At 31.6% G+C, this 22,780-nt stretch overlaps 2 protein-coding genes across 4 annotated transcripts; both read right to left on the bottom strand.

Moving 5' to 3' along the window:
• Positions 1-1,335: 1,335 nt before the first annotated feature.
• On the bottom strand, positions 1,336-7,349 carry LOC115889685. The gene is made up of 6 exons (XM_030909743.1): positions 7,107-7,349; positions 6,785-6,899; positions 4,632-4,799; positions 4,234-4,534; positions 2,168-2,549; positions 1,336-1,685 (listed from the first exon to the last, which is right to left on the bottom strand). The coding sequence occupies exons 1-6, from the start codon at positions 7,215-7,217 to the stop codon at positions 1,395-1,397; spliced, it is 1,368 nt and encodes a 455-aa protein (XP_030765603.1). The 5' UTR covers positions 7,218-7,349; the 3' UTR covers positions 1,336-1,394.
• A 3,454-nt stretch (positions 7,350-10,803) lies between these two features.
• Positions 10,804-22,296, bottom strand: LOC115889688 (NF-X1-type zinc finger protein NFXL1). Of its 3 annotated transcripts, none has more exons than XM_030909745.1 (12): positions 22,194-22,296; positions 21,853-22,077; positions 21,645-21,784; positions 21,270-21,585; positions 20,956-21,218; positions 20,674-20,904; positions 17,088-17,219; positions 16,825-17,036; positions 15,932-16,188; positions 14,587-14,729; positions 14,295-14,525; positions 10,804-11,289 (listed from the first exon to the last, which is right to left on the bottom strand). In XM_030909745.1, the coding sequence occupies exons 1-12, from the start codon at positions 22,255-22,257 to the stop codon at positions 10,870-10,872; spliced, it is 2,634 nt and encodes an 877-aa protein (XP_030765605.1). In that variant the 5' UTR covers positions 22,258-22,296; the 3' UTR covers positions 10,804-10,869. The 3 variants fall into 3 exon arrangements, with proteins under 3 accessions (XP_030765605.1, XP_030765606.1, XP_030765607.1); XM_030909746.1 differs by having other exon boundaries at positions 21,853-22,142; positions 22,199-22,289; XM_030909747.1 differs by having other exon boundaries at positions 21,853-22,142; positions 22,194-22,263.
• Between the last annotated feature and the right edge of the window lie 484 nt (positions 22,297-22,780).

Below are 22,780 nucleotides of genomic sequence, written 5' to 3' on the forward strand. Positions count from 1 at the left end.
TAAACTAATAACATTTTGAGAAAAATTGTTCGTCTATAATAGTTTACCTCGTTTATACATTTCCAAATTATACCGTTTAAGAGAAAAAAATAATGAAAATATAGTTTAATTTTCTTTTTTTAAAGTCCTAAAAATTAAAACGCGTTTCTATGATGACACAATTTCATTTTCATTCTTTGAATTTAATATAGTCTGATGGTTATTATTAATAATATAGACTATAGATGGTTATAATCAATTTTGACTATGCCATAATTATATATTTATATCATCTTTTGCTAATCTAGTATGTCAAAGAAGCTCAAAATTTACTTCAATGCTACGGGAACAGTGATGTTAAATTTTGTGCTATTTTAACATTTTAAGATAGCAAAAAATATGAAATTATTAAAGTTAATAACTGTTTATCAAAGGATGAAAACGAAATTATAATAACTATATTTTTTATTTTACTTTAAAAACGGTATGGAAATTTGGAATAGTGGTATAAACAAGATTAACCATAACAAGCAAAAACTTTTATAAAGAATGAATTTTTATCAAAAGGTTAATAATACGTTTTCCTCTTGTAAAGTCAATCCGTGGATATACTGTTTATAAAATGTGTTTAGAATTTCATGTAGAATTCAAAAATTAAAGAATTTAGAGGAATTCTAAATTCTAATTATAGGTTATTTTGTTATTTACAGGTTTTTTTTTATAGGTTATTTGCTATTTGGCAACCACTTCTGGCTAAACCGGAGTTGGCAGAAAGTATAAAAATTATTAATGAAAAAATAAAATTTAAAAGGAAATATACACCTAGAAATAAGCTTAACTTATAACATTCAAATTTATGTCTAAATTTAGATTCTAAATAATTATAATGAACCAGTTACTTGAGAAAGCCTATATGTATTAGATAAAAAATTGTCATTTTATAAGCCTTCCAAAAATATACAATATGATCGAAAAAAAAACGGCGTCAGCGATGGCTATGAAATAAAGATCGCTGTCATTTTATATGTAAAATTATATGGGGAATGTTACCGATGTTCATTTCCAGGCCAGCTGGATTCCGTTTCTTTCGATCATACGATTTCTATAATAATGTATTTATTGTACAGTATGATAAAAAACGGCATCAGCGATGGCTATAAAATGAAGATCGCTGTCATTTCGCATTTAAAATTATATGGGGAATGTCGTCGATCGTCATTCCCAAGCCATCTGGACGCCGTTTTTTTGTCGATCATACGGTATTAGAATATATAACACAAGTTCATAATATATTTTATTAAATATAAAAGACAGACTAATAGATGTATAATACACAGGTTGTGTCGAAAGTCGTTGGAGAATTGGAATTTTTTTTTTATTTATTTAGTACTAATACATTTTATATTTTAATTTTATTACGTTTTTTTCTTCTTGGACAATTTTTTTAAACCTTGTTCACCACTATCTTTAACTGTAAATACATCATCTCCAAACGAGCGAAAGTGAAGATTATAAAACACACCTAATGCTAAAACACTTATTAGTGAAATGATCACAATATATTCAGCTCTGTTTTCAAGTGGAACTCCACAAGCAGTATACCATCGAGCACCATTAGATGGAGGTTTCTTGCCAGGCAAACAGCTCCAATCAAAATATTTTTCATCATAATCGGTAGGACATAGGTATTTCCTTTTTGGTAATGCCTAGAAAAACCAAAAAAAAATGATATTGCAAAAACATTAATTTTTAGTATACAGTGTCGGCAAAAAAAAATCTGCGTTATTGTGATTTTTTTGGGCGATGGGGTATTAATATGGACTTAAATTCTGGTTGTTCAGTGCCGTTCTAATTTTATTTAAACAGTATAAAAATATAATGTAGACTCAATAATTTTTGGTTTTCTTTTACCTTTCTTTTTTCTTTTTCCAGAAAAACAACATAGTTCTGACAACGGGGCTTTAGGTTTGGTCTGTGAAGCCCCGTTCTCAGAACTTTGTAGTATCGCCAGCTATACGTCAAAGAACCAATGAGATTTGTACAAAATTCAAACAGCTGTCAATTTAAAATTTAGTACAGTTCTCAATTGCTTCAAGTGTCAACCAGCGTCGTCAGGGTAGCGCGTTCTAATACAACGTAGTTCTAAGAAGAGGGCTTGACACTACCTATATAATAAAAATAATCATACCTTTCCTGAAACCGTCATGATCGAAGTATATTCGTCGCAGGGACCGATAGTTTCTTTAACGCCTGTAGCTACTTCATTTTCCGGATTAAAGAAGATAGGCATTGATAGAAATGTCAGGTAGTGAATGACCAGGTGACCACAAAGTAACAAAGTGGCCCAGTGCACTTTCTGTTTATAGTTCTTGGCAAAGTCGTCGGTTTTTGGTGTGCGGTCTCCAGTCCATGTTATTAGTAGAAAAATGGTGAAAATAATAAAAAACGTTACTTCGGAATGGATTTTGTATCCGTCATGCAGCGGATGGTAGATCGGTATGAACAGTAAGATTCCTCCAAATGGTCCCAAAACACCAGCAAAGACAGTGGCTGCTAGTTCTCTTCCAAAACTGGAGATAACAGAAAATGTATTAGAGCTGATATGCAAAAAACACAAAGATGCGTCCATAAACTACATGGGTGCATTTGAGGATATTTTTAGTGTGACGTTGTAAGATGAATCGAAATGAAACTTCTAGAACGTGTATCTCCGAAACGAAAAAAACATTTTAGGACATCGTTTATACGAACTTTTTTACTTAACTTTATTTACAGAATATGCTACCGAAGTTTCCCGAATACAGTTCGGACCACCCTGTATATTATTATATAAAATTTCGACAAACGACATTCAACAAATGACAGAAAATACAATTTATCTGCGAATTAAAATGACAGACACCCGGAATTGTCCCTGTCAAGTGTCCTCTTGATGTACAGGGTGGGTCAAATTCGACGCTTTTAAATGGAAACACCCTTTTCTATAGGAGATAGACGAAAACTAATATCGGTGTCTGGAGCTCAATTTTCATCAAAAATATGATGGTGAAAACCGCACATCAATATCTGTTACCGTTTCGGAGTTACGGGGTGTTTTTCAAAAATGAGCATTTTTAACAAATCGTTGGAACTTTTTTACTATAGAAAATTTTGTATTTCTATGAAAACATTTCCAAAGCACCTTTTTACGTAGAATTTAATGGTATAAGTATATTTTTTTTTAAAATTAATAATTTAAGAGTTATCAAAAAAAAATGATTTTTTATTTGGGACACCCTCTATATTTTTAACTAACTGAACATAATTTAAAATTACCTTTCCAAAAATATAGCACACTTGATATTTTGTTATAATTTCCTTCGAAATACAGAATTTTTAAAAGTTCGCCACTTTTAACTAGTAGGCTTTGGACCCCTTATTGATGACATGCCTTTAATGGAACTCGAAAACACATTTTTTCTAGCAAGACGACGCAACGCCACTGAACGCTGAAGTTATCAGCAAATGTTTGCAGCTAATTTCAAGAATAATTGAATAGCTAACCAAGATCCCAGCCGTTGGCCGTCGAGGTCGCCTGACGACATGGATCTAATCCTATGGATATATTTGCGGAAGAATAAAAGTTCCTTATTCTTCCGTATAATCCTAGACAAGAATTAGAAACACTTAGCAGTTATGAGAGGGTATCTTTCACCCCCACTGAGTTAATGAATTCCGCGAGAAATGTTCAAAAACTGCCCCGTCTGTCCATAAAAGAAGACGGTCGATATGTCGAACACCTGTAGCAAAAACTCATGTCTTGGTTTGCTATTTATTTTTATTGTTATTAGATATAGTTTAAATGTGTTGATGTTGGTTAAATATATTTTAAATTGTTATAAAATTCTGCATCTCTCATAGCAAATATCATTTTCGTTTTAATTGATACTCACAGCTGGAATTTTTTTAGCATTACAGCCGGTGCCGTTCAAGCCTACTTATTTAAAGCGAGCGAATTTTTATATACTCTAGAATCGAGTAAAATATCAAGTGTGTTATATGGTGACAGAAAACAATTGAATACTTCAATTAATACCAATTTGTGTCATATATTAATATACCAAATCTCGATTTTTTATCTGAAAAAATAAAAAAAATATAGGGGTGAGCCACTTTTGAGACGCACCCGGTAGATATCAATTTAATTATTTTAAATAAAATATTTACATTTTTGTATTTTATTTTTTTAAATTTAATTTAATTTCACTTGACTACCTTTTTCCTGTGAGCCATTTTCCATTGCTCTGACACAGTTTTCTTCGAAGAAAATTGAACCAAAATGCAAAACTGGCAGCAAATGCGGCGTGGAAATAGTACGAGTTCCAAGGCACCCAATAATGTCGATCGTAGATGTTGGGATCGGTGTCATGCCAGAACCAATGGGCGAATCGTACGCTGACGATGTCATAGGGAATGTCAATCAACACGGCCCCCAAGCCTACTGCGAAAGGTTCCGCCCATGAGGGTAGTTTCATTTTTGATACGGCTATGAAGGAGTTGTATATAAAACAAGAATCTAAAAAATTCAGTTTCATAAAGAAATTGTTTTAAATATACTTGTAAGCCTTTATGGATAATACGTACTGTAGATAAATAATACGCACGAAACTTACATAGCATCATTATATGGAGAGGAAACCTTCGGCCAAAAAATATAATAAAAGTTTGTGAGTGCCAAAAGTTGTCTACATCTGGGCTAATATAGCACAAACATTCCACTGTAAATCCATGGATCAGGATGCCAAGCCATAGCCATGGTAATCTTCCACCTCTTGCAAATGCTTAAAAAATAATACATCTAAAAACAGTATTCTGAGATATACAGGGTGTCACAATATTCCGTGAGCATAGAACTACTACATATTTTTGGAATCAAAATAAGTTCATTGGACACAATTTGTGAAAAACAATATACGGGGTGTTGCATTAAAAAAATTAAGATATAACATTTTAAATATTGTGATAGCGACGCCATAAAAATAAACCTGTAGTAGGTATCACATAATGTAAATTTTCCTTCGCGGGTGTATTCTGATATCTTTGGTGTTCTTTTGAATGAATGTTCCTTTGATGAACTTTCCGGATATAGTGTTTTTAACCAAAGATTTAATAAATATGAAATAGAATGGCAACACCGCATAGTACTGGAAATAAAAAAAAACCTAAGGCTGCGTAATGTTTTTTGGGGACACCCTGTATACAACAATATTTTTAGGATATGCCTCTTTGTAAACCATGCAACACCTATACAGGGTCCGGCAATAGTGCGTCGGGCATCTGATCATCTGTAGCTCTGAGAATAAAAAACTTGGGAATTTTGTTTAAGTGCAAACCTAAAGTATGTACTAGGAATGTATTTCAGAAAAATATTTTAACTTCTTCTCTTTAAACGGTGGTTCAAAAAAGTGTGAGTGGATCGGGATGATTTTTTTTAAATCGAACACCCTGTATATTATTGCATTTTTGGCTTCCTTTCAGATCACTTTACATAATCCTAAGATATGAGTAAATACATTTCGATAATTTCAGAGATATTAATAAATAAATAAAAAAATTATATATTTTTTAGCCTTAAAAAATGATTAATAATACAAGAACTGTCCTAAAATCAAAACTATATTATATATTTACTTTAGATAGTCTGTACTTACTTTGCTATAAATATGGAAATCGTAAATCATACATGATGTTCAAAATTCTACGCCAAACTTTCTAAAATATAAAATATTTTTCCTTTGTTTTTTTAAATGGACACCCTGTATATTATTTTTTCAATAGATGGAGAATTAAAAAATGAACATTTTTTGCATTTAGAGTATTTCAAAATTTTTAACGGTTTCGCAGATATTCCCGGTTTTGTATTTCATATAGCATTTTCCACAATAAATTTTTATCAAAGCCACCCAATGATTTTTCTCTCGTATTTTACAATTGAAAGCGCCATATGAAATAATACTGCGTGTATCCGGAAAACTATTAAACATTTTGAAATACTTTAAATACAAAAAACGTTCATTTTTTAATTCTCCATCAACTAAAAAAATAATATACAACGTGTTCTATTTAAAAAAACCAAGAAAAATTATTTTATATTTTTGAAGGTTTGGCGTAAAATATTGAACATCCTGTATGATTTACGATTACCATATTTATAGTAAAGTAAGAACAGACCATCTAAAGTAAATATCTAATATAGTTTTGATTTCAGAACAGTTCTTGTATGTTTAATATTTATTTTAAGAAGGGTTGAAAAATATGTATATTTTTGTTTTATTTTTTAATTTATCTCTGAAACTATCGAAATATATTTACTCATATCATAAAATGCAATAATATACAGGGTGTTCCATTAAAAAACATAATACAGATCCACTCACACTTTATGAGCCTCCCCATAGAAGTTAAAATATTTTCCGGAAATACATCCTGGTACATACTTTAGGTCTGCACTTAAAACAAAATTCTCAAGTTTTTTATTTTAGGAGCTACAAATTGGTTTGGTTTGGTTTGATTTGGTGATATAGTGTTCATATTTAAACTTTTTAAATAAAATATGACAAAATTTATAAAAAACACGGTAAATATGCAACAAACATGACAAAACATAAGAAGTATTTCATAATAAAATTATAATTTGCATTTTGCATTCATTATTTAATTCATCACAAAAAAATTGATTAAGAAAATAATGAATGCAAATTTCATACTAATATTACGTATTTGCTGGAAAAAATGTTCTACTCGGCAACTATGTTTTATATCTTACCATGGATCAGCGTTGCCAGTCCTCCTAATAAATACACAATTTGGGAAATTACGTAAGTCGGTTGATATTTCCAGTGAACTCTGGGGTCCGTCACACTGATAAACCAATCTAAAAACTGCAATATATCGGTTAGATGATAAAGAGCCCATATTTATTTTATATTAAGATCCTAACCTATAATATCTTTAAGAAATTTTCATAAAATTTTTATTCCCTGATTTTTGATGACCTATTTTATCAATAATATTTCATTATTTTATGTACACTGAAAAACATTTTCAGTATTTAAATTATAAAAGATACCCTAAGTAAAATTACTTACCCCATTAAATTTTAGTTCTTGCAATTCAGTTCCTGGTGTTAAGAGATCCTCGCCAGACATGTTTATAATATGGAATGATTTATTTTCAGGACTAAAATTAATTTGAACCATTTTGATGCTGTTAATTTTAAGTAGCCATTCCAAAATATAACATGCCTACTTAAGTGTAGTGCCGATTAAATTTGCGATAACGGCAGATATCGACATTATTATAATGACGATATCTACACATATAATATGTGTAGTAACTATAAAATTTATATTTTTTAATCCTGTAAATAGTTGTTTTGTAATAGTTGTTTAAAGTAAAGATTTGAAATTAACGTCTCCTTTTTGCTGCCAGGGCTAATCTGGACGGGGTCTACTTTGTTTATGCGGAATCCGAACCGCGGCTTCGGCCATATCATGGTCAATGGCCTACCGACTTGGCAAGTGTCTAAATCGACTCTTACTCACGAGATATCCGATCTCATCCGGCCTCGAACCGGCGTGAATGGGCAGTGTGCGTCAATAGATTTTACACTTTTGCCTTTACGTCGCTTAACTTCGGTGTTCTAATGGGAACCGGTGTTTCAACGTAGCTGGGCCGTTGCCCTGTTTTTAATTAGAAAAAATGTATTAATTGATGTTACATTGTGTTCCAGCTACTAGTTGCTATAACATATTATTGAAGAATTTTATAAAAAATGCACAGGTGCTCTTTTGAAAATACCTATTACTATAACCATAGAGAGTATAACGACGATAGTACAAATAATGCCATTGTCAAAACATCTTAAAATTTTGATATCTTTATCATATAGTACAGATAATGATTACAAACACCTGCACTGTATTGCTAGAGTAACAGTGAATAGGTTTTGATAAAATAAATTATATCTGTCATTATATGACAATGTATAGGTTTTTAAATAAATGGAATTTAATATTTTAACATTTATTAATAGTAATATACAGTGTGTCCCAGGCTGAGCGAGCATTAGAAGTTTCACATTAATGTTTCACAATGAGCTCCATCAATTAAAAATATTTTCAATAAGACGGCACTTCCGGAATTCCGGAAATACCGGAAGTTGACAGCAACTTCCTTATTTTAAATGGGGACCTTCATTTTTTATTAAATGCTTAAATTCTCTGTAAAATTTTATGAATTTTCATATCAACTCTATACCTAACATTAATCGTTTCTGAGAAAAAACAAAGATTTAAAATTTTTGGAGGAAAAAACTGCCTGTCAAAAAAATTTGTATAGACTAAATGTCAAATTTAGTGATTACTACAGCCACTGTGACATAGAGAGAAGAGATGTGGCTATCTATTTCAAAAATTAAATTGTTTGAATGTCATATAATATTGGCCGTAGCTGTCATGGTTATGAGGTTATGATATGAGATAAAAAAATTATCATAAATCATTTTTTTCAAACGGAAACCCAGTTTTTTATTTCATTAGAGAAAAGGATTTTCAATTCGTTACTTTTTGATTATACATGTTCCTATAGGCACCTAAAATATTTTTTTTAAGTTATTTAAGATTTAGTTGTAAAGCGTAATTTTTTCTTGATTTTATCTAGCTTACAGTTGGGGATTGGAACCTTTGGTGTTACACAGCAAAATAAAACACTAAATCACCACAATACACCAAAACACTTTTACTTTTACACTGGACGCGCGTTTCGCTAACCATGTTAGCATCATCATAGTTCGATGTTTGATGATGCTAACATGGTTAGCGAAACGCGCGTCCAGTGTAAAAGTAAAAGTGTTTTGGTGTATTGTGGTGATTTAGTGTTCTATTTTATTATCTAGCCTCCTTTGACATTAAGTGTCAGAAAATCAGATAGTTTATTTCCTTCTGCCAACAAATTCATTATCTGAAATTCCTATATTATAAATACGGCTGCTAAAACTTTATAAAGTGTATGTATAAAAATATATCTCGTATTTTAGTGATATCTAATGGCATTATGACATAACCAGATATAGTTTTACATTGTTTGACGTTTAAAGTCATAGGCTACTGGTTAGCAAGCAGAAAAATATACGATTTAAAACTAAAGGTTAAATAACTTAAAAACAATTTATTTTAGGTATAGGAACATGTATAATCAAAAAGTAACGATTAAAAAACATTTCCACTGGTGAAATAAAAAAGTGGGTTTCCATTTGAAAAAAAAATTTATATATATTTATGATAATCGACTGATTTTTTTTTGGTTTTAAACAAAGAGCACGTGCCAACGGCCAACTGAAATGGCTACTTCATTAGCCACTTCATAGCAAACTTCAATTCGGCTCGTGTTCTTTTTGTTTAAAACCAAAAAATCTCTATAGTTTTTCGTCACAAGGAAGAGATCTAATTTCTAATGACCATCCTCTTATCTAGTCAGATCTAGCTAAAGAAGATTTGATTTGCACAGTCGACATTTTAAAAATGACAATCTACTTCGCAAAAAAGTTTCTAAATTGAGCCTTATTGATTAGGGCATAGTTAATTTCACATTTAGTTGGAGGATAAAAAATATGATATAATATTGCGTATGTAGTATATGGTTAACAAAGCGTTAGAATGGTAGAGCAATTTATCAGGGTTATAGGCATTTGCTGGAAAAAAGTCCATAGTAGAACATTGGCCAACATTTACGGCAGACCCAGAGACACTGCGCAGACCTGATATGCAAAAACAGAAAGACTGTCAAAGCTGTAGTGGGTCTACTAACAGGGCATTGTAAGCTTAATAAATATGGGATTGACACACGAAGCCATGTGCAGATTTTGTTAATCTGAAGAAAAAACGATAGAACACAATTTATGACCGTGCGACTGCAAATGTGCAGTCCTTTGGCAATAATAATCCATTGACAAAGAGCAATATGGAGGGAAGAATGTAACATAGAGATCAGAAGGAGCAGTCCTCGCAGTAATAGCCACTTCAAAAAAATCGAATATAATCTAAGTAAGGTGTATAACTCTTCGAACACTCCGCATTTGACATATCCAAATAAGAATTTTACATAAAACTCGATTTTATTAGTGTCATACAACACATCAAATTTAAATTAAAAAAGTCAATGTTGTGATTTTGGGTCACTTTATATAACTAACTTTGAAACACATCGAAACATTTTGTAGAAAAACTCAATTTTTAACAGAGACTCATATCCTGGTTTTATCATACTTATTTACACCTTGTATTAATATAATACCAGTAGTAGAGTAATACTTAAATAATACGAAAAAACGCATAATTTTTCGCCATATTGAGAACCTAAAAGAAAACTTTCAATGTTACTGTAAATGTCCGAAATGCGGTAAAACCTAGGATTTACCAAAAGCAAGTGGTAGTAAAAACCAACCAACCCCACCAAATAACCACATAACCAATGCATTAACACACCCCAAATAACCAGGCTAACCAATGCATTAACATCCTCCAAATATCCAGGCTAACCAATGCATTAACACCCTCCAAATAACCAGGCTAACCAGTGCATTAACACCCTCCAAATAACCAGGCTAACCTAATTAGTTAATGCTTTTGGTAAATTCTAGGTTTAGTGCGCTTATCCTAGGTTTTACCGCATTTCGGACATTTACAGTAGCATATACATACATTAAAAACATATCACAGACGGTCAAACGAAGCCCACCAGGAGAGTAAAATAGGGATTATAATTTATATAAAGAAAGCTTTAAAATACTTCAAAGTGTTTATTTAATTTCACAAAAACTTATAACCCTGTATAAATAAACTAATAACCTAACTAACTAAGTGCTTGATAAATAACTACCGATGTCACAACCAAAAATACGGACAATATTACTATCCAATATTTCCCAATGAAACTACTCTCTTCAACTTCTTCATTAATCCTTTTTCCTTTGGATTTCTTCTTTCCAATCAGTTTCTTCTCGTATTCTTCCAATTCTTTTTTATTTTTCAATTCTTGTTCTTTTAGTCTTATCGCTTCGTCCGCTTGTCTCTTCTTTCTCCCTTCTTCTTGTTTCTCTTTGCAAACTTCGTCGCACTCCGCTTTGGCTAAACCATTGCGAATAGCCTCGCACTGGAATTCTTTCTTTAATCTCTTGCAATTACAGGTTATTTTCATTTTTTTCTTGCACGATTCTGGATTAGGACACTGGCCAGAATGACAGTTGGACTTGCAGCGATGGCCGCAAGGATACTAAAATGGAAATATTAAATTAAAAAATAAATTATTAATTTAAATCGAACTCTATCATTAGGACTTGAAATACAGAATTTCTTAGCTATACAGAAGTGAAAGTAAGCGTCGACTCCTTTGAGGTATAAGTTGTACAAGGTGTTCCACTAAGAATAGCTCTCGGCTGTATCTCGGAAAGTTTAGCCGTAGAACCTGCGGAAAATGTATTTATAACTGAAGGGACCATGAAAAATTGCTGGAAATTATTCTCAAGTTTATAGAATGGCCGGTAGAGGGCTTAACTGCTATTGTAAATAAGAAAATGGATTTTTACAACATTCTGCCTAGATAAGGGGACTTATTTATTATATTTTTGCTAATATCTTTTGTTTGAAAAAATATGCCAAGATACTGTTTTCACTAACTTTTTAAACATTTATTCCTCTTCACTATCAGCTAAAATTAGGCAAAAAAAATAAAGTCCTCCTACTCTGGGTGCCTGCTCACCAAGGGATAGAAGGCAATGAAAAAGTAAATGATCTAGCTAGAAAAGGAGCGAACACTCCAACTAACTGGACTAGAACCGTTCTGTTTTCCAAACCAACTGAAAGACTCCATCCATAACTTGAAATAGGTGTCCTCTAACGGTCTAAGATACTCGAAAAAGTTCCTCAGAACGTACTACCGAGAAAAATTAAAGGTTTTCCTTGATTTAAGTAAAAACAATCAATCATCGGATTGGCACGGGGTTTCTAACAGGACACTGTCTCCTCAACGAACACCTCAGTAGGCTGAAGCTGAGAAACAACGGCGAATGCAGATTCTGTGGGGAAAATGCCCATTCGTGCCATGAACTTTGGTATGGCTGATGTCGAGGATGGAGAGCTGGCCTCTGTGGAGCCGTCTCAGATACTGGCTTTTGTTAAAGCCCTGAGACTGTATGATGAGTTATAACTTGTTATAACTCAAGAAAGGAACTATAACACACAATAGATCTGTAACGTCGCGGTGATTAACTCCCCTCCTAAACATTCTACATTATACATCAGGTAAAATTACATATACTATAACGGTTTTCTGCCTTTCATAAAAATTTTTTACACGTTCATCCATGATAGCAACTAATAGTCAACATTTTAAAATCGACGTCATTAAATTTATAGTCTAAAAATATTATGACAAATAAACTCATTTAAAATTTCGTCCAGTAGAAAATCGCCTGTGTCACTTCTGTATGGTAAGGCAATTCTGTGATTTTTGAATAAAAAGATTAAAGAAAGAGCGTGAAACAAATTTAGGTAGCGCGCGATGGGGGTTAAAAAAATATACTTCTAATAAAAATAAATAAGTTATAATAAATTACTTAATATCAAAAATATCAGATACGCTACTGAAACAACCAGGTGAAATTGAGGTATTCTAATTATTTTTGAGAAGTTGCAAATAAAAGTGAAAATGCAAGAAAATATATACAATTCATTCATTCATAAGTGAATTTCATAATTTACACGTAACGTGTATTATTTAGTTACTTACCAGTGATAATTCTACCCATATTTACCCCGATTATTGACCGAGATCTACCGCAGGCTGAAAAGAGATGAACACCCGGTATATTGAAATTTGGGTAAATACCCGATGTTTAACATCCGGTATATCCTACACCTTTTGGGTATATACCAGATATATATTCAAATTTTTTTATTATATCTATTGTGTATTTACCCACCGCCCATCACTGATGCTGCATAACTATTTTAGAGTTTTTTTGCAATTCGCAGTAATGTTACTGTTAATTTAAGTTCTGACACAATATCTCTTTGTAGATATACTACCTCGAAACAAAAGCGATTTGTTATTATTAGAATAAATAATATAAAATAATATCAGATACTCAGATAAGCACAATAAATCAGTAAGATTTCAAATCAAATTCAAATGTGTCAATTGAAACGTCAAACAGAAAAACTGTCAAAAATCATTAACTCGATTCCACCTCTAATGCAGAATGCTTTATTACCATGGAAAGCATTATAATCCTTCCTTAATCTTTGTATTCAAAGTATGTGACAATACTTATGGTAATCGCAAAACATTTTCGGATGCACGTCATCAGTCATATCGAAATTGATACTAAAGCTTATAAATAAACCTGACTAAATGAAATTTTGGCAAAATATGTTTAAATTTTTTGTATAATTTAATATACCGAGCAACTCTTCATTTTACTTTATAGAGCAAATGATTGTAACAGATATTTTATTTAGATTAAAGCTGCAAAAATTAGTTTAAAGCGATTTTTATTATCGGCATGTCGGTCACATTGCGCCGCGATCAGCAACGCTGTCGTTTATTATTTGACAATTATCATAATATCAGTCATTATTTTGTATAATATCGTGTTGTTGTTGAATCTTTGGGAGTAATTCTCGTTTTTTGCCGATTTTCAGTCTTTTTTTTTTAAATTGTACTTTTAAAGCACAAACAGTTCTTTTAAGAACTAAATTTTCGAGATTTTGTATTGCATTTCTTGAAAATATGCCGAAGCATTTAAACAGTCGAAGCAAAGAGCTTGTAGCTTTCCTGATAAATTATTTTGAACGAGAACGTAACAATAAAGGTCCTTTATTACCTTTGACTGCAGTCAGAGAAGTAAGTTTGATTGGTAAGCAAATTATAATACTTTCAAAGTTCAAAGTTATTTCTACTTATTTTGATTTGTAGCGAGTATATAAGCTGCTGCCTTAAATTTAAATATTGCTACTGTGAGTGTTAGTGACTTACTGCTAATAAATTAATTAATTACTAAAATATTAATTATCAAATTAAAAATAAAACGTAAACATCTTTAAAAAATGATATAATAAATATATTGTTTCCCAATTTTACCTTAAGATTCATCTCATAAATCCATTACAAACCGACAGCGCTGTCGCTATCGCTTGTTACTCAAAGTTCATCACGTGCATCGGAAATTGTTTTGCGATTACTTTAGTAAAAAAGTGTAAAGTATAATTTAGACTTACATTTTTAGGACACTGATTGCCACAACTTTGCAATTCCTCTCTTTTTTCGACATCTTGCCAACTCGAACAGGGCACATAAGGCTGGGTAAGGCCACAATGGCACTTTATCCTCAGCATTTGTTTGCACGGTGGACATGCATCCGGATGACACGGTTTCGGACAGGAATGCGCACACCCTTCTGGACGTGGTTTCGAACATGGATTTTCGCACGATTCACAGTTAGATCCAGCCTGAAAATCAATCAAGTACAATTTGTTCTAATTAATGTCGAAATTAGGTAAGTAGACTTACCAAAAGTTTATCGCTGGTGCATTCAACGACGTGACAAGACAATGAACAGGTATGATTGGTACATCGAAGTATTCTGCCGCATGGTCTGCCGCAGTTTGATGGTTTTGCTAAATGACAAGGCCATGGCGATGTCTCATGTTCTCCTATTTATTTATAAGGCGTCAAAAACATAAAAAAGTTATTTTGGGCGAGTTGATTATTAATATCGAGGATGAACGCCTAAAAGTCGGTAATGTAATACTCTAGTTTTTTTACTAGTTCTAGGATGTTGTTTTACTAGGAGTAAAGTTACTTAAAGCTTAAAAAAGATAAACCAGGAATGCAATAAACAACAAACTGATTAAATTACCGCTGGTGGTAGAGACAATTGACGAAATAAAGACAGCTGTTAGACGGTCTTACATATAGATTCTCATTGGTACCGCCGAACAACGAGGTAAACTTTTGAAGTATGGCAGTTGTTGCCAAATATACAGGGTGTCTCAGATTTTAATCGGGAAAATTTAATAGACGATAGAACTGGCAAAAATAAAACAAAAAGTTCATATCAACTTGTAAGATTTAAAGCTTCCTTTTCGAGATACAGGGTGTTAAAGTTACTTAAAAAAGAAATAAAATTTAAGATATTTGAAAAACGATTTAATCGATTTTGATATAACTTGACCCGTTTATAATACTTACTATGGGACTTAATTTGATGTAATTAGATTTAAGTTTAAAGGCCCGGGGCGGCGGTGGGGCATCATTGTTAAATTATTTTAAAGGAAAAAATAGGCACGCCACTGCTTTTTTAGAAGTTTAATATTATTTTTGGATTTAATAATTAAAAATATAATTTTTTTGTCTCCTGACTTTTTGGTAATTAATATTATAATTGGTATTCTAATGGTACCCTGTATCTCTAAAAGGAAGCTTTAAATCTTACAAGTTGATATGAACTTTTTGTTTTATTTTTTCAAGTTCTATCGTCTATTAAATTTTCCCGATTAAAATCTGAGACACCCTGTATAAAGAAGACAGCCGCTAGGTGGTATACTTTTTTTTTTAAAAACACAAATGGCGTCCCTATTTTACCAAATTTTATGTGATATTGCTTTCCCCAACGTAAGTTCCGCGATTAAGTATCGATGTCAAAATAGAACTACATTTCATTGCATATAAAACAAAAACATTACCTAATCGAGAAATACTGAGAGAATGGAGGGATTCAAAATAGTTATGATTTGGCGGTCTATGTACCTTAAAGTTAGGTTAATGTCTAGCTATAGCTCTAGCAATCAAAACAAAGTACAGGCGGGCAAAACTCACAGGTAAAACGTTACGCGTAGTTACGGGGTTTACTCACCCAAACAAGTCACCATGACGGGTTCCTTGCAATCTGGACACGGAAGGCATTTTCTTTCAAATTGTGGAGACGTTTGTTCCCAAGGCATTGTAGCCTTTTGTGCCTCAATTTTAACGACCACCGATGAGTGACAAACTGCCGTACACAAATGTGAGCAACTCGATCTGGACTTTTTGCAAGTTTGGCGACATGATGGGCAGTCACCGAAGTGACACTTGTGATTGTCGCGCTTTTGGTGATGACAATTGGGAGGTATTCTAAAATAAAAGTTATTTTACTATTAGTTTCACTAAATTTAAAAATAACACAACTGCTACTTATAATGTTGTAAAATACTCTAGAATTTATTTTTGGCGAACGCTCCCCGAGAATAAACGAGCAAAAATACAGATCATTAAAATTCTAAAGTACTTCTAGTTGTGTCACAAACTTCAAATTTTGAATGTCAGGTAGCTTTAAGTTTATAACGGAAGCAAAAATGAAAAATCTTGAAATATCCATAGGGATTAAAAGTTAGCTGTCTAGCCGCTACCGGCAACTGACTTTCCAAATCCTATGTTTTTGATGGGATTAACATTACATACTGGCAGTTTGCAAATTAAAATGGCAAATCAGTAGCTAAATCTATATAACTGAGGCACGATAGTATTTGGGAAATCCCCGAGCTCCTAATTTCGGCGACAAAGAACAAACCACAATTTTCCCGGTGTTATACGTTGTCTATATAAAATAGTGTATTTTAAATACTACAGAGAAAACACTAATTTTTTTAAAAAAGTTTATGCTATTTAGACTAAAAAATAAAAAAATCACTTTTAAAAATGTAAAAATGATGACGTTCGCGAACGTTCCCTCGTTATAAATGTTTTCGTTAAAACACTAGTTATACTTACTTGCATGGTTTAGTGCATTTTGGTGGCTTTACTTTATGCCTTTTGCCACAAGGTACTGTAATCTTAGTACCTCCACATCTGCAAGACAGTGTATTTGTTTGCTGACAAGGAAAACACGGACCTCTGTGACAAACAGACGGGCATTTGTGATTCCCACATTGCAATGTTTGTCCACAAGGTTTTTCACACGGTGGACAGTTCCCATCACAACACTAAATAACAAAACAATGATAATTTGGAAAAAAAATAAAATATTTTTATACCTTTCTGTTGCAAGGATGTTTATTGCAATCTTTCAATTTTTTACATTTTGTTTCGCACAGGTATTGCTTGCAACATTGAATTTCTTTGAAATGGTGATGACATCTGCAGGCCTTAGTTACCATTTCTAAACACTAAAACATCATTAAAATTTAATATATAAAAAAGACGTAAAAGTAGCCTTTGAAATGACAAGTGACGATCATTTTTGGACTGATCCCTGTATAACAGGCAGTGGCGATTGACCTGCTAAGATGTAGGGCTGCAAACAGTACAATATTTAAAATTTAAAGAAATAAAAGCTGCACTAATGTTATAAATTATTAATTATTAATAATACAATTTAACATGTACAGGGTGTCCCATTTTCGTGTGTTTTCAGGGTTTCTCGTTTAGGAGTAGAGATATAAAGATGCGGTTTTCACATCACTGTACTACTTTTTTATGAAACTAAAGATGCTACTTACACATTTGTCCAAGCCCTCTTAGTTCCTGAAATACAAGGCGAAATTGAAAATTTTGCATTTTCGACCCCCTTCTTTGAAATCAGTTATCTTATAACTTATCGAAAAGGTGAAAATAATAAAATAAAAATAAAATATATTAAAAATATAATACTCTACTATATATTTATTTTCAAAAACAACGTTAAAAATTATTTTTTTTACGTTTTAAGTTATTATTGCATATTAATAGTAAGTATTAGTGAATTCAAATAGCGGCCAATTAAGCACAAATCTAACAGTATTATCAGAAAACAATAAAAAAATATCCCCAATATACCAGGGTGTTTTTTAATATTACCACAAAATTCAGGGACGTGTTCCTTAGATGAAATGAAGCAAAAAAGTTCCTATGAACATAGATCCGGAAATGCATCGTTTCTTAGATACAGGGCGTTGAAAGTAAAAATATCATATTTGTATATGATTGAAAAAGGATACGCCACTGATTTTTTTAGAACATAAATTATTTTCATAATCTCTGGCCAGTTTTTAACAAAAACGGCCTCTTGACATTTTTCTGTCCGACGAACGGTTTTTGCGTGAGAAAATAAAATAAAATTATCTATAATACATTCCTAAAGATGCATAGGACATGTAGATAGGGTTATTTTATTTTTTACGCAAAAAGTTTTTGTCGAACAGAAAATTGTCGAGAGGCCTTTTTGTTAGAAACTAGTTGGAGATTACGAATATAATTTTTATTCTAGAAACAGCAAAGGTGTACCATTTTTTCGATCGAAAACAAATATGACAGCTTTCCCATTTTTCACTAATTTTATACGAAAATTTTCGAATTTTATTTAGCACCGATAACTCCTCTTTCTCAGATAGATGATCTACACCAATAACCTCAAGTAGCCAATTAAAAAGTGCATATACCTTTGGATTTTTTCGGGTTCTTGGCACCAAACTTCAAAAAGTGATCTACGGGTGACCGAACATGTCGCTGAGAACAAAAAAATATTGATAAAACTTGCAAATATATGCAAAACAAGAATATATCACAATTAATATAAAACCCTAAGTATATTTATAAAGCCAGCGGGAATCGATTTATATCACTTTTTGAATTTGAAAGAAGAATAAAAATAAATATTTTTGCACGGGCCACCAAACAATTATCTATATTATTAAAACCTTTCAAGTTTGAATGTGTTATATTTTTAATTAGTAGTACCAAGTAGTACACACACATACCTTGATCTACACCTTCCATGTTTTAAAATTTTTGAAATCTTTTGAACTAGCGAACACAAGTCAATAAAATTCACTTTATTACTGCGCGAATTTGCAAAGCAGTCCATACCTGTTTTAAATTGCTCGATACAATATTTTTTTTATCAAACATCAACTAATATAGCATTTCTGTTTGTGCATATTTTCTTAGTATGAGTTCTTATCTTTACAATATACATAAACAAATGTAAATTAGTACACCTAAGGAACCCGGATTTTTATCCACCTAGATTTCAAAAAATGACTATTGTGGGCCGGTTTGAATTAGGTAATAAAAACAATCAAATCCTAATTTATTTCACATCAAAATTTGGTTATTGGTCATTCCACGCTAGTTTCTGTGTGTAAAATTATTATTGCCCAAGTAAACATCAAAAATATCAATAACTTTGACAGCGTGTTATCTAAAAGCTGTAGAAGTTCATTTTCAGTGCAGTTTATTAAGATATCACAATGGAAAGCAAAATTATCTGGTTATAAATTAAATAAAATAAAATAATAATACTCTTTTAAACTAGGTTCATTTATGTTATGTTAAATAATGCATTTTTAACTTATTTATGAAACTAAGTATAGGGTATACCATATTTTTAGATAACCCATAACAAGACAAGTAAAATAAAAATATAATACACAGGGTGTCCCATTAAAAAAAACATAAGTTTGGTAAAAAACATTAAAAAAACAATTTGGAGTCTTTTTGTTTTTTTTTTTTATTTGGGTCAATTGATGTCGCTATATCAAGCTCATATATATATCAAGCTACTGTAGGAAACTCCCAATTAATATTTATATATACGGGGTGCGTCTCAAAAGTGGCTCACCTCTATAACCATTTTTTATTTTTCCAGATAAAAAAGCTTGATTCGGTATGTTAGCATATGATATAAATTAGGATTGATTGACGTATTCAATTATTTTCTGTCACTTCCTATTTCACCGGAAATGACTACAACTTTTGATTTTTAAATGACACCCTCGGTATTTTTCTACTTTATTTGATAGAAAATGACACTTTGAATAAAATGATATGTCACAGGTCAACTTTTGACATTTTCGCATATGGTTTATTTGAAATTGTAACATGCGGTTCATAACAACAATTTGACTCGAAATATCAAGTATGTGGTATCAAATTATTCGTAAAAAAATGCTTTTTCCAAAAATGCTAATGAGCCACCCTTGTTCCATTTGAAAAAATTGGAATATCATTAAAAATACGATTTGGGCATCTTTTAACTGGCCAGGACAAGACACTAAAACATTAGATGATCAAATCTTGGTTTTAGTTCTAGATTGAAATTTAAAATACGATGTTTTTTAATTGAATATGTCAAAAGTTGACATACATTTGATATGTTATTCTATACGGAGTGACATTTTCTACCGAATAAAGTAAATAAATATCGAGGGTGTCATTTAAAAATCAAAAGTTGTAGTCATTTCTGGTGAAACAGGAAGTGACAGAAAACAGTAATTGAATACGTCAATCAATCTTAATTTATGTCATATACTAACATAACAAATCTCGTTCTTTTATCTGACAAAATAAAAAAAGTTATAGGGGTGACTGGGTATATTATTTACATAATTTTTGTGAAAACGTTTTACTTTTTACCAAATTAAATATTAGGTAATTTTGGACATCTTTTTAAGTAAACTATTGATAAAAATTATACATTTGGGCCAACAGAAATTGTCATCAATCTTCATTTCAAAGGCCACTGTGAAGCCAGTTTTTATCGAACTCTAAGCTAGCATTAAAACTTAATTTTTTTTGATAAAAATACTAAAATACATATTTTGACTACTTTTAAAATTCATGTTTTCACAGATAAAAACTCACCAAACCACACTTATCCTTATGACATCTGAAATTACAAGTATGTATTCCACATTCCAATAATTTCCCACAAGTGTCTGGACAAGTGGGTGTACTTTCAGTACAAGGCAGTTGATATTTTGTCTTGCCACAAGGACAAGTTCTTGGTTTTGTCAAAGGACATGTATCACAAACTCCCGCATGACAAACATTTTCGCATTTGTGTTTACCACAATCAAGAGGTTTTTCGCAAACCTATAATTCAAATACATATAAAATAAATTTGAACAAATATAATTAGTTCACCTTATCACATTGCCAAATGGGCGAATTACAATCCCTTAATTTCTGTTGTCCTCCACACATACACTTTTGTATACTCTTTTTTAAACAGTCCTTGCAAGTACCTTCGTGACATGGCTCCCTACAGGCATGCTTATTACAGGATAAGGTTTTGGCACAGGGTTTGCCACATGACCATCCTCTTAAACTGCATCTTTTGGTCACGGGTTCATTCGAGCCACAATAACAAGAAACATTGACAGTTACAGGACATGGTGGACATGGTCCTAAAAACAGCGGTTAAAGAGATAAAATAAAAAATAAATGATTTTTTTTACCTGGATGACATAATAAAAGACACTTGTGGCCACAACGAGGTATTAACTCTTTTTGACATAGTTCACCACAACTATGCGGTACTAAGAACGGTTGATACTTTGGGTTTTCAGATCTTCCACAAAAACAAACGTATTTGTCAGGAATTTGGTTTGGGTTGTATTCATATCGACATTTTGGACAGCACCAGAATAAAGACTTTACAGTCGACAAAGTCTGATCCTCTATTCTTTGTTTTAATTGAATAACAGTATCCTTTGACCATCTTTGAATGCAATTTAAGTGAAATCCACCAAAACAATTGTTACATGTCCATATCTATAACAATGTTCTCATTAGTACATAATAACTAGACTTAATATATGTATATTAAAAACCTGATCATCTCTTTTAATTCTGGAGATACATATAAGGCAGGTTATTGCTCCTGATAAAACCGATTCTTCAATAAATGTTTGTGTTTTAAGAATCTGGTCATTTGTCCCACCAGTCTTAGAGTACTGTTTAAGAATACTCTCTAAAATAGATAAAAACAACTATATATTTTCATGATAAAGAATTAGTTTTAAAAACAACTAAATATACCAATTAGATCTGTAGAATCTATATCTTCTTCATCAGAAGATGATTCGTAATCCTTAATATGTTTCTTAACCGCATTCTGTAACTTAGCTTGAGCTTCTTTAAATTTGTGTTCAGCTGTAGCACTTAAACCAGGTCCAACATTTGTAGAATCCTTCAACACTTTTTTCTGTTTCTGATTGGAGTTATTTTGCTTCCAAGGATTTGGTTTTGCTTTATTGCTCATTTCTAACAAAAGTATTGTTAGGTTAGATGTTCTAGATCTTTTTTACTATTCTAATAAAATCGAACACCTATATAATACAATTATAATAGTTTATCCTTAACAAATTGAGTCCCCGTACTGTACCGCAAAGAAGTCCAACGCGGACCAACCAGGTCCAACGTAACAGAAATCACCATACACATCACAAATCACAACAATTTTTTGTAAATTTAAAAATTAAAAGGAATTTTCATTTAAATGAAAGAAATATTGTTAGTTGCCTAACCAAAAATATGAAGAAATTTAAATTCCTTTTAAAATTGGAAATGGAGTATAAAGAAACGATTTACTAGTTGCCTACCTAAGAATCCCAGTCGATTATTTCTTTTAGTTAATTTGTCTTTTAATATTCACTCATATCAGTATACTGAGTATAATTTTTTATGAATTATATTTTAATTTTGATTGAGTTTTTTTTAACTTTTTTGTTATTTATTACAAAATATATACTAGTTTTTCTTAAATTATTAGTAACTTTTATAATTCAGAGATGCCGCCAGTGAGAATAGCTATCTTTATTTATGAGACAATATTATTTAGTGATTTAAATAAATGATCCTTCGCATTGATCCTTCTGATCGTTCAGATGGGAGATGATGATTGGGATTTAACAGAATTTTTTCTGAAGCCTGTACCCATATTGTTACGACTATGGCAGGCAATCCT

This window comes from Sitophilus oryzae, unplaced genomic scaffold (genome assembly GCF_002938485.1).
Source record: "Sitophilus oryzae breed Bouriz unplaced genomic scaffold, Soryzae_2.0 scaffold_829_pilon_pilon, whole genome shotgun sequence".
In the NCBI taxonomy this organism is placed as follows: domain Eukaryota; kingdom Metazoa; phylum Arthropoda; class Insecta; order Coleoptera; family Curculionidae; genus Sitophilus; species Sitophilus oryzae.

Coding starts and splice junctions, on each gene's coding strand:
- LOC115889685 (XM_030909743.1), bottom strand. CDS start 7,217: ATGGTTCAAATTAATTTTAGTCCTGAAAATAAATCATTCCATATTATA. Junction 4,800..6,784: donor ACTGGCAACGCTGATCCATG/GTAAGATATAAA, acceptor TTATTTTTTAAG/CATTTGCAAGAGGTGGAAGA. Junction 2,550..4,233: donor AAATGGCTCACAGGAAAAAG/GTAGTCAAGTGA, acceptor TGTTATCTCCAG/TTTTGGAAGAGAACTAGCAG.
- LOC115889688 (XM_030909745.1), bottom strand. CDS start 22,257: ATGTGTATGGTGATTTCTGTTACGTTGGACCTGGTTGGTCCGCGTTGG. Junction 17,037..17,087: donor AACATCCTTGCAACAGAAAG/GTATAAAAATAT, acceptor TTTGTTATTTAG/TGTTGTGATGGGAACTGTCC. Junction 16,189..16,824: donor AAATGCACTAAACCATGCAA/GTAAGTATAACT, acceptor CTTTTATTTTAG/AATACCTCCCAATTGTCATC.